At 42.3% G+C, this 12,801-nt stretch overlaps 1 protein-coding gene across 1 annotated transcript in view; it reads right to left on the bottom strand.

Annotated features, from left to right (window-relative positions):
• Positions 1 to 12,801, bottom strand: part of MYO3B (myosin IIIB) — a 2,630,788-nt gene that overhangs the window by 2,227,480 nt on the left and 390,507 nt on the right. Inside the window, exon 8 of the mRNA XM_044075508.1 lies at positions 2,820 to 2,918. Within this exon, the coding sequence (XP_043931443.1) occupies positions 2,820 to 2,918 (99 nt within the window). The remainder of the gene's footprint in view (positions 1 to 2,819; positions 2,919 to 12,801) is intronic.

The raw sequence follows: 12,801 nt of genomic DNA, 5'->3' as shown, positions 1-12,801 counted from the left end.
ACATATGCAAATGCTGTAGATATAGCAAACTTGCCAGCTGACAGATTCAGCAACAACTTTACCCCTCTGTCCCCCATCAGTAAATCAGGACATCCCCAGTACCTGCCCCTTCCCCCTTATATCTAGGGAACAGGTCATCATTGCTCTCTCAAAGACAAAAAAACACAGCCTCCATGGGACCTGATAACATCCCAGGCTGCATCCTACATGAACTCAGGCAAGAACTTGCAGCACCATTAGGCACCCTATTCAACCAAAGCCTGAGTACTGGTTTCATCCCAGCTGAGTGGAGAACAGCCACTATTATCCCTTTACACAAAGATGGACCGTCCACCGATCTGGGAAATTACAGACCCAACAGCCTAACTACCCTGAACTGTAAGGCCATGGAAGAGATTATCATGGACCTCATTAACAAGGACATTAGCAACCTCCAAACACTTGATTCCACACAGTTTGGCTTCATCAAGGGGAGGTCATGTCTGCTAAATTTGGTTGACTTCTTTGAGACAGTCTCCAAAGCCATGGGCGAGAGGAAGACGGTGCACACTGCCTACCTTGACCTGGCCAAAGCCTTTGACACTATTCCCAACTCAGGCATAACAGAGAAACTCTCTCAACTAGGCATCAATCCATATGTTACCAGATGGGTAGCAAACTGGCTCAGTGATAGAACCCACATAGTCAAAATAGGGGAAGCCACCTCAAGCAGTAGATCCTTAACAAGTGGCATACCCCAGGGTTCAGTCTTGTGACCTCTGCTATTTGGGATATATTTTCTGAGGTGTAGGCCAAAACCAGTGGGCTATGGCTGACCAGTTTTGCAGATGACTGCAAGCTGGGTGCTGTCATCAATTCCCCTAGTGATATGGACATCCTCCAAGAGGGTCTCACTCAGACAAATGACTGGCACCAAAAACATGGCTTCAAGCTGAATACTAAAAAATGCATCATCATCCCCTTTGGGGAGAGTGACATCCCCACAAATTATCACATTAATAACAATGCCCTATGCATGCAATCAGTCATGAGGGATTTAGGCATTCAGGTTGATAACAACCTGACTTTTGACCACCATGTTGCTTCTGCTGTACGGAAAGCCTGCTACATGGCCCACCTCATAAGTAAGGGTATCTCATCCAGGGACAAGGAGGTCATAACATCCCTGTATTCTTCCCTTATAAGGCCCATTATTGGAGTACAATGTCGTTTGGCTTGTACCTCACAAAGCACATGTAGCAGCTGGAGACACCACAGAGTTTCCTCACCAGGAGAATCCAGAGCCTCAAACATCTACCATACACAGATATGCTAAAAGCTCTATCCCTCTATTCAGCTTCATACAGACTCCTCAGAGGTGATCTCTGTCTGGCATATAAGGCGATCACGGACCCAGCTTGATGGGACTGCTGCACATCTGCAAGTCAAGCTCCACTTGAATAACCCACATGTGTGGCCTCAGCCTGGTCTGTGACATCAACAAGACTTGTTGGCGGGACAGATTTGTGTCCCACAGACTCCCCCCATCTACAGAATAGACTCCCACTTCACATCAAGCAGAGTACTTCTTTACCCCTTTTTAAGTGCAATCTGGATAACTGGATGGAAAACAGAAAATATAAACCCTGGATTCCACTTGTGTCCCTGCTGGACAGGGGCATCAGGTGATGATTGTCTGAAGATGGGCTAAACTCTTGGCTAGCCTTATAAGGGCCTCAGGGCCATTAGCCTAGTAACCTCCTATGACCCTATAGAGAGTCCAGTGTTTTTACCTAGCCTCACAGTACATAGGGATAAATTGTGATTCTGTCCCCAACATCTCATGTTCACCTAGTAGCACAGCAGGAACTGGGCGGGGGAAGGGATGAGAGGAAATAGCTGATGCTGATTTGCCCTTCCTGGGGAGGAAAAGCAGCATATAGATCCTGGAAAGATCCACTCTAAGGAGTGTGCTACTTGGTTAGGATGTTGTGCATAAGTAGAAGAATGCATGCGCCTCCCAAAGGCAGTGAGACTAGAGCTTACAAGGCTGCCACAGAAGAGTGAGCAAAGGTATACCCATTATATGTCCGCAGTATGATGCTGCACCGCCATCAGCAATGTAAGTCAGGCAGAGCCTGGTGGGGGAGGATAAGATGGGTCCCATTTGACATGGAGAATGGAGAGTGGATCTGTGGCAGTTGATGGTCCAGTGTTTTCAAATAACAGACGTGTTTTTCTGTCCACTGAGGAGGAGGAGTAAAGGTGAGAAAAAAAACTACAGCTCAGAAAGTGACATAAAAACAGTATATTATTTTGTTTGGCCAAAAATCCTGAATAATAAGAGCCCGTAAGTAATATCTGTCTACTCAAGTGGAAGGCAATCCCACAAATAATACAGGATGTCCATTAGGCTTGCAACTGTAAGCCTCCCCCCAATACCAAATGCTACTCCTTAACATTGAAACTCTCCTTTCTCACTATTGTCTAGTCTTGGACTTTAACGTGTGTGTGTGTGTGTGTGTGTGTGTGTGTGTGTGTGTGTGTGTGTGTATGTATATATATATATATATATATATATATATATATATACATATATATATACATATATATATATATATATATATATATATATATATATATATATATATATATATATATATATATATTTATATAGATACACACACACACACACACACACACACATATACTTTTTTTCCACATACACACACACAGATACATATAGAGAAATAAAGGTGGGGGCAGAGAGCAAGCGCCAGACAGAGAGATTGCTAAAGTTACTTTCAAGAAGTTCAAAAATTAAACTCATTTCAACTTACCTTGGAGGCTTTTTTTCAGGTAGTCTATAATCAGTTAGTTTTTTCTGATGATAAAGGCCAGCATAAATGTAATAAAATATGTGAAAGTTTTTCTCTCCCCTGAAAAACAAAAATAAATATTATATTAATAATATGACTAACCTGCATTCTCTTACATTTAGTAGTAAAACTCTGTGTGTTTACGTCATGTATGCATCCTTTACTTTTACAGTGAGTGGCATTTGTTGATTTTGATATCTATGCTGCCATTTAATCAGCTAATGTTATATTTATGGCAAGTAAAATATTAAATACATTTGTATCACCTTATAGACAGTTTAGCCTCTCTTCAGACAACATATTACTGAAGTATCTGACTATACCACAGTATTGTTTCATACTGATTTTGAAAAAAACTGAGATGTAAAAGATTTTTAGACATCAATAAAAGACTATTTATTTATGGATCCAGACAGCACTGCAATGTAATACAACTAATATGTTCCCTAAAATGACAACAGTTCTTTTGAATGTGTGACTTTTCTTCAGCTTTTCTTATTGTTTTACACTTACAAAACAGCTTTCTAACTGGTTTGTACCAATACCTGCAACCTACTACAACTTGTAGGATATCTAAAGATAACATGAAGCAATCAGTCTGCAGAGTGATGTGTTTTAATTCTAGAGTGAAGGACTGACTGGATCATATGTCTCAACTTCTAAAGAAATCTGGACTAAGATAAAATAATGGGGGGGGGGGGGGGTGAAAGACCAAAAAGTCAAGGACAATTTTTAAATTTCACTTTAATTCACTTAAAACTAAAAGTTGACATAACATCTATTTTTGCATCAATATGTTTATTCTGAGCATTTTGAAGTATGAAACTGTAATGTTTGGCATTATTTACTAATTATAAACCTCTGTGATTTATGACAAAAAAAGCACAATCAGGAAAGGGTAAAAATTGTTTGACAAAATCAAGAAATATTCTACAAAATGAAGAGGAGTTGAAAGGTATGGATGGACAAGAGTAATATAAAATTTCTGGTCTTCAAGTTGGTGACTTATCTTTGTGCTGACACCTAAAAGTCCAAAATATTATAGGTTCATAGGTAGGCACAAGGCTATCTGCCCAAGGGCATTTATAAGCCTAGCCAGAGTGTGTCAGCTTTCGCCTCCCCATTGATTAATTAACTGAGCCTCTGTCAAGAAGAGCCAATGAAGTGATCCCAGGGGTGTATTTTCTGTTACCCATCCACTCGTCAAGGTTTCTCTTGAAGAGTGTCAGTGAGGGGCTCTGCCTAATGTAGTTAGGAATTTTGTTCCAAAGCATGGAGAGTCTCTGTGACAAGAATCTATCCCTCCAGCATGTTCTATTTATTGTTGTGGCGGGGTCTAGCTCACTAGAGCGAGTGTCTCGCAGTGACTTGGATTTCTTTAGGTGGAGCATGTCCATCACTTCTGAGTTGGACATGGCTTTGTAAGTCAGGCAGAGATCACCTCTGAATAAGCAATATGCCACTGAGTACAGCTGGAGTTTTTCCAGTCGGGCTGCATAAGACATATGTTTGAGACCAGTAATCCTCTTGGTGAGGTACTTTTGTGGTCTTTCCAGCTGTTAGAATTGTCTTGTGAGGTACATCCCAAATGGGGCATTGTACTCTATGATGGGTCTGATGAGTGACGAGTAGAGGGGCACTATAACCTCTTTATTTCTAGATGCAAACCCTTTAGTAATTAGATGGGCTACATAGAAGGATTTCCTAACTACTTTGGCAATATGATTGTCAAAGGAGAGATTACTATCTACCTGGGTCCCCAGATCTCTTATTACCTCTTTTGTATTAAGGGGGCTGCCACCTATGTGGTAATTCATGGGTGTTTTGTTTTTCCCAAATGGGATGACTATGCATTTTTTGGCATTTAGCTTGAGACCATGACTTTGACACCAGGTGTCCGCCTCAGTAAGGCCCTTTTGGAGAATGTCTGTGTCAGCTGGAGAATCAATTATGGCTCCCAGTTTGCAGTCATCGGCGAACTTGGTTAGCCATAGTCCTCCTGTGTTTGCCTGTACTTCTGAGGAGTATATGCCGAACAGTAGGAGTCCCAGGACCGAGCCTTGTGGGACACCACTTGTGACTGGTTTAGAGTCGGACCTAGAGCCCGCTATTCTTACCGTGTGTGTTCTGTCTGTAAGCCAGTTGGCAACCCATCTCGTGATGTAGGGATTTATGTTCAGGCTGGTGAGTTTTTCTATAATTCCTGAGTGGGGAATGGTGTCAAAAGCCTTGGTGAGGTCAAGGTAGGCTGTCTGAACTACCTTCTCTTCATCTATGGCCTTGGTGACTGTCTTGAAGAAGTCAACCAGGTTTAGTAGGCATGATCTGCCCTTAACAAAGACGAACTAGGTCAGGTCAAGTGTTTGGAGGTTCCCAATGCCTTTGTTAATGAGCTCCATGATGATGCGCTCCATAGCCTTGCAGACCAGGCTAGTCAGGCTTGTGGGGTGATAGTTACCAGGGTCAGATGTGGCCCGTCCTTTGTGGAGCAGAATAACCGTTGCTGTGCACCATTCTATGGGCACGTAGCCTGTGGAGTGGCTGAGGTTGAACAGTGTGTTTAGGTGGGGGGTTAGTTCGTTCTGTAGTTTGTGCAAGATGCAGTCTGGGACACAATCAGGCCCCACTGACGCTGTGATTTTGGCTTTTGAAAGGGCTGTTTTCAGCTGTGCGTCTGTGATTTCCAAGACACTACACTTCCGGTATTGTTGTGGACCCTTTTGGGGGTGAGAGGGGGGGTGAAGTTTGCACTGAAACTATCTGCCAGGATGTTGGCAATATCACTGGGTTCAGTATATTTTGTGCTATTTTGCACTAGCTCAGAGCATATCTGCGAGTTGCCACTTAGATACTTGACATAGCTAAAGAAGGCTTTGTGGTTATCTTTCAAATCCTTGGCTATTTTTCTTTCGAAGTTAGCCTTGGAGGATTTTATGAGGGACCTTAGTTTCTTACTGATACTGATCAGGGATGTCTTTCCTTCTTGGGATTTGCTTTTTTTCTGAAATAGTTTCCTCCTTCTATAGTATAGCCTGTTTATGGCAAGGGTCTACCAGACTGGTTTCCTTCTCTTAGGGGAGTGAGTCTTGGTTTTGCTAGGGATGGCACAATCCATGCATCCTTGTAGGTGCTCATAGAGTGCATTTGTAAAGGTTTCTGCATCTTGGGCAGGGTTATCCTTTAGCATGGGGGCTGTGAAACTTACCACCTCTGTCTTAAATAAGGTGAAGTTTGCTTTAGGAAAAGTTTTTTTTACTGTGGTTTACTTAGTTTGGGGTGGTGGTGGGGTGTGGACATCCAGAGTGATTAGTTTATGGTCTGATCTAACCAGTGATGGGCTGACCTCTGTTGTGGAACACCTATCGTCCATGTTGGTGATGACCAGGTCCAATATGTTTTCACCTCTGGTAGGGGAGTTTACCAGCTGATCCAGGGCATTTGAGTTGATAAATTCCAGGAAGCGCTGGACCTGGGAGTTTGTACTCGAGTAGTTTTCCCAGTTAATGGTAGGGTAATTGAAATCGCCCAATATCAGGGTGTTTGGTAGGACTTTCATGTTTTCCAGTGTCTCCAGAAAGGCGGTGGTCCTGGATCATGGAGGGTGATCTGTAGCAGGCCACAATTTGCATTGCAGATTTGCCTGATGTTAGTTGCACATTGATGATCTCGGAGGTATCATGCTGCGCCACTAACTTGGAGGTGTAGGTATCCTTGATGAATATGGATACACCCCTCCTTTTGAGTTTCGGTCCATGTTCTGTGGCCGAAATGTGTGGTATGAGTTGTAGCCCGGTAGTGCTGGGGTGCTCTGTGGAGCCTTGAACCAGGTTTCAGTTACTACACAGATGTCGACGTTCTCCATACTGAGGAGTGCTTCGAGTGCATGCATTTTAAGATTTAAACTCCTGGCGTTGAGTAGCATAACCCTCATTTTTTTATTTGTGCTGTTTACAGAGGTGGGTTTGACTTTTGAGCCTTGCCTATAAAAGGCACTATGGGGGCAGCAAGAGCCTTGGCCAGTATTCTAAAGTCTAGGGATGACAGGTACAAGCTATCTCTTGTGAAGCAACGAGGCCGGTTGAGCATGTTGTCCCAGGCTGACAGACACTGGATCCCCTTTGAATGACACCAGAAGCTTAGCCAATTGTTGAAATTGATCATTTTTTTCTTTATACTTTGGTATCATTCTTGGTGAGGGCAGGATGCTACTCAGGATCAGGGTCATACCCACCTGGGCTACATGATCAGAGAGCTCTTCCATATCTCTTTTCATGTAGTCCAGGGAGGTACGTCTCAGGTCATTCACACCAACATGAACAATGACAGAGTCATATTTTTACTTGTTCTGGAGTGATCTGAGTGCTTGTGTTATGTGGCAGATTCTGGCTCCCGACAAGCAGCTAACAGTAACCTTCTCCTTGTCCAGCCTAGTGAGTGGGATGTCAGTGTGCCTGACTATAGAGTCGCCTATTACTAGTGTGTTAGGTATGTTATTTCGCCTTAAGGGCTGTGATTGTGCGGCACACTGATTTTGTGTTTTATGTGTTGTCTGGTTTGTGACGGGAGTTGCAGGTTTTTTTTGGGTGTCTGCTTTGGAGGTCTGTGATGCTTTTGCAGGTTTTTATTTAGAGCCTCCGGGTATGGTTTTGTGTATTTATATGCATTTTTTGCCAGTGCTGGTTTAGTATGTCTATGTGAGGCTAGATGTGTGGTGCAAGTGTTAAACTTCACCTCATGACTGCTTGTTCCAGTCTTGGGTGGAGAGAGCTTAGCCTCCAATTTAGCTATATAATTGCATCTCTCGCATATGTTAATGTTTTGTGGTAGGAGGAGAGGGTTGTCTGTGTACATGAGGCAGTTGTAACATTGCCTCAGGATACCCAGGTTCATTAGCTGGACTGGAGAGTATACCTGAAATTGCCCTTTGGTCATGTCTGAATAGAAGGGTAAGCTGCTTAGCCGCTTGGTTGGTGAGGGGTGAATAATGAGCCTTGCCCTGCTGGGCAATCAAGTGTCGGTGTATATTAGTGCTTGCTATTAGGTCTGAGCAAGTTCTGGACTGTAGGATGCTTTTTAATTGCTTAGGTTGAGAGTTAGACTACTTTCAAGGGAAAAACTGAAGAGGAGACTTAGTGGAGACAGGATAAATTTAGCATTAACTAACCGGTGCTGCCCGGATGTGCAAAACCATGCAAACACGTTTTTTACAACAGGGAAATTAAAGAGATAGACATTAGCCCAAAAACGCCCACAAACTACTAACTTCTGGGCTGGAACCACTCCTTCAGGGACAGATGGTTGCTCAAAGCTCTCTCTCTCACAGGTGAACAGAGAAACCTCCCTTTATCCAAGTAAGGTATGGGCAACTCAGAAAATTGTAACAGCCCTGAATTCAGCACTAGCCTGAAAACTGGACTATACTAGCTTAGAAAGGTGGGAAACAAGGAATTTTTTTTTTGAAAAGATAAGGCAAAAACAGTAAGAGTACACTTAAAACAGCTTTAAATGACTACAAGCAATCAGAAAAGGCTTTTAAACAAATTACCGAATTAACAAGTAAAAAAATCTCAAAACTGAGCCCTTTTCCTGTAGTCTTCAATCAGACAAGTTCTAACTGCACACTCCTGCCACTGGGGTGCAGGGGAAACTTCTCCAAAAAAGAAGGCCTGGATTACTGCTCAAGTTATACAAACAAAGCTAGATTCAGCAGCCCTGGATCTAGTCTATGCTACAGTAAACAAGGCGCACCAATTACAGTAAGAAACAGTTAAAATATGCAGGCACTATAAGCCTTTAACCAGAAATTCCCAGCTCAGAAGGGCAGAGTCCAGCCTCTCCTCCCTCAAGAGTGCAGACCACAAACATTCTTAATGTAAAGTAACTGGCCTGAAGCCCAAGTGCTTAAACCAGAACTAATACACTTTTAGAATAACAGACACTGAGCCCTCAATAAGCAGTTCCCAACTTAGAGGATGTAAGCTGCCTGTCCTGCCACAACAGTGCAGACCACAAACCACATTAATGTAAAACAACTGGTCTGAAGCCCAAGTGCTTAAACCAAAAGGCTTAGAATGATAGCTACACCAAACAGTAATAAATACAACTGAGTACTTTTAAGATGATGCAAAAGCAAAATAAAGTAGGAAGAAACACAAGTACAGTAAAAGCAGATGAAAAAAGTGCAATTTTTTTTTTTTTTTTTTTTTTTTGAGTAAGCAAATGAGATGGGCCCAGGAGGAATATCCAAATGCAAATTTACAAGAGAGGGGCGGGCAGTTTCAAAGCCACCAAGATTAACACCAAAACAAAAGCAGGGAGGGTTGCTGGGGAACTAACTGAAAAAACAGAGCCACAACTTCCAGCTAGATAGTATTCAATGCAACACAAATAAATCAATTTAAATGCTGTATTATTTGAACAAAGTGCAGATAAATATTTACTTAAATGTTGTCTGATGTTAATAATCTATAACAATAAATGCTTTACCATTATCTATAGATACTGATGCATAGTGTTAACTGCATTCTTATTTCTCATGTTATATAGATCGGATTTGACATGCGTGTTCTTTAGGCCAGTCATTTTATTCATGCACTGAAGTCACTGCAGTGATATTTTCATTCACTAGATATAGGAGACATCTCAAGTAATCTGTAGTGCTTTTACCAAAGGCCCACTTGATTGATTATCATCAACTAAAATGGCACTTCACTACAAGTCGACATGCTCAGTGAAAGAGTCTTTCCTGGAGGCATTTCAGCCCATACTTTATGTCAAAGAATGAGACTTTCTACAACGTCCATATTTCATACAATTATCTCTGATGTCACACTACCTCTAATAAAGAGATTTGGTTGCCTTGAGCTCATTCAACACATCTCAGCTAAATTGACTTTACAGAAAAGGGTTTGCAAGAAATTATTAAATTGCTTAGATATGCATCCATCGAGGGTGAGTCACAGAGTATATACATGATAACAAACAAGACAGACAGATATGCATACGTATACCAAAATGAGTCGAGTTGATAAAATTATTGTTTTGTTGTGGGACAGTACCATGTGACAAATTAAAAGAAGCAATATCAACTTGAAAAGTGTTTTTCTTTGCCATCCATTATTTATTCAGTCATTCATTACTTCCCTGTATAATCGTTCCACATACTTCTCTTTTGTTATCTTTATACTTAAATTTAGCATAGTATTATATCAAAAACACGTGCACCTTTCATCTGTTAAATGTAAACTGGAGCAGCATTTATTCTATAGGTCCTTAAATAGAAGGGCTAAATATTATAACAAGTTTTAAGTGCTTGTTTATTACTATATCTGTGAACTTTTCAAAATAAAAACAGATGTATAATTCATTAAGTAAATGGTACCAACAGTATATGTTTTATCAGAAGGAGTAATTACTAAGAAACACACTAAATAATAACTGGATCTACAGTGGCAACACTGATAAGGAGAGGCTTAGTGGGTGAATTCATAGGTTCATAGGTAGGTACTAGGCTATCTGCCTGAGGGCATTTATAAGCCTAGCCAAAGTGTGTCTGCTTTTGTCGCTCCATTGATTAATTAACTGATCCTCTGTCAAGCAGAGCCAATGAAGTGCTCCCAGGGGTGTATTTTCTGTTACCCATCCACTCATCAAGGTTTCTCTTTAAGAGTGTTAGTGAGGGGCTCTGCCTGATGTAATTTGGAATTTTGTTCCAAAGCATGGGGAGTCTCTGTGACAGGAATCTATCCCTCCAGCATGTTCTATTTATTGTTGTGGGGAGGTTTAGCTCACTAGAGATCGTGGCTCGCAGTGACTTGGATTTCTTTAGGTGGAACATGCCCATCAATTATGAGTTGGACATGGCTTTGTAAGTCAGGCACAGATCACCTCTGAGTAAGCGATATCCCACTTAGTACAGCCGGAGTTTTTTTCAGTTGGGCTGCATAGGACATATGTTTGAGACCAGTAATCCTCTTGGTGAGGTACTAATGTGGTCTTTCCAGTTGTTGGAACTGTCTTGTGAGGTACATCCCAAATCGAGCATTGTACTCTATGATGGGTCTAATGAGTGATGAGTAGAGGGGCACTATAACCTCTTTATTTCTAGATGCAAACCCTTTAGTAATTAGATGGGCCACATAGAAGGATTTCCTAACTACTTTGGCAATATGATTGTCAAAGGAGAGATTACTATCTACCTGGGTCCCCAGATCACTTATTACCTCTTCTGTATTAAGGGGGCTGCCACCTATGTGGTAATTCGTGGATGTTTTGTTTTTCCCAAATGGGATGACTATGCATTTTTTGGCATTTAGCTTGAGGCCATGACTTTGACACCAGGTGTCCGTCTCAGTAAGGCCCTTTTGGAGGATGTCCGTGTCAGCCGGAGAGTCAATTATGGCTCCCAGTTTGTAGTCATCGGCAAACTTGGTTAGTCATAATCCTCCTGTGTTTGCCTGTACTTCTGAGAAGTATATGCCAAACAGTAGGGGTCCCAGGACTGAGCCTTGTGGGGCACCACTTGTGACTGGTTTAGAGTCGGACCCGGAGCCCGCTATTCTTACCGTGTGAGTTCTGTCTGTAAGCCAGTTGGCAACCCATCTCGTGACGTAGGGGTTTATGTTCAGGCTGGTGAGTTTTTTCTGTAATACCCGAGTGGGGAATGGTGTTGAAAGCCTTGGCCAGGTCAAGGTAGGCTGTGTGAACCACCCTTCCCTCATCTATGTTCTTGGTGGCTGTCTCAAAGAAGTCAACCAGGTTTAGTAGGCATGATCTGCCCTTACCAAAGCCAAACCGGGTCGGGTCAAGTGTTTGGAGGTTCCCAATGTCTTTGTTAATGAGTTCCATGATGATGCGCTCCATAGCCTTACATACCAGGCTAGTCAGGCTTATGGGGCGATAGTTACCCGGGTCAGTTGTGGCCCCTCCTTTGTAGAGAGGAATAACCATTGCTGTGCGCCATTCTATGGGCACGTAGCCTGTGGAGAGGCTGAGGTTGAACAGCGTGTTTAGGTGGGGGGTTAGTTCATTCTGTAGTTCATGCAAGATGTAGCCTGGAACACCATCTGGTTCCATTGATGCTGTGTTTTTGGCTTTTGAAAGGGCTGTTTTCATCTGTGCGTCTGTGATTTTTGGGACACTACACTTTTCTGGTATTGTTGTGGGCCCTTTTGGAGGTGAAAGGAGGGTGAAGTTTACACTGAATCTATCTGCCAAGATGTTGACAATATCAGTAGGTTCAGTATATTTTGTGTTATTTTGCACTAGTTCAGTGCATATCTGCGAGTTGCCACTTAGATTCTTAACATAGCTAAAGAAGGTTTTGTGGTTATCTTTTGAATCCTTGGTTATTTTTCTTTCGAAGTTAGCCTTGGATGATTTCATGAGGGACCTCAGTTTCTTACTGATACTGATCAGGGATGTCTTTCCTTCTTGGGATTTGCTTTTTTTCTGAAATAGTTTCCTCCTTCTATTGTATAGCCTGTTTATTGCAGGGGTCCACCAAACTGGTTTCCTTCTCATAGAGGAGTGAGTCTTGGTTTTGCTAGGGATGGCACGATGCATGCATCCTTGTAGGTGCTCATACAGTGCATTTGTAAAGGTTACTGCATTTTGGGCAGCGTTATCCTTTAGCGTGGGGGCTGTGAAACTTACCACCTCTGTCTTAAGTAAGGTGAAGTTTGCTTTAGAAAATTTTTTTACTGTGATTTCCTTAGTTGGGGGTGGTGGTGAAGTGTGGACATCCAGAGTGATTAGTTTATGGTCTGATCTAAGCAGTGATGGGTTGACCTCCGGTGTGGAACACCTGTCGCCCATGTTGGTGATGACCAGGTCCAATATGTTTTCACCTCTGGTAGGGGAGTTTACCAGCTGATCCAGGGCATTTGAGTTGATGAATTCCAGGAAGCGTTGGGCCTGGGAATTTGTACTCGAGTAGTTTTCC

Source organism: Protopterus annectens, chromosome 6.part1, assembly GCF_019279795.1.
Source record: "Protopterus annectens isolate FY-2018-M chromosome 6.part1, PAN1.0, whole genome shotgun sequence".
In the NCBI taxonomy this organism is placed as follows: Eukaryota; Metazoa; Chordata; order Ceratodontiformes; family Protopteridae; genus Protopterus; species Protopterus annectens.
This window is presented reverse-complemented; position numbering and strand designations above follow the sequence as displayed.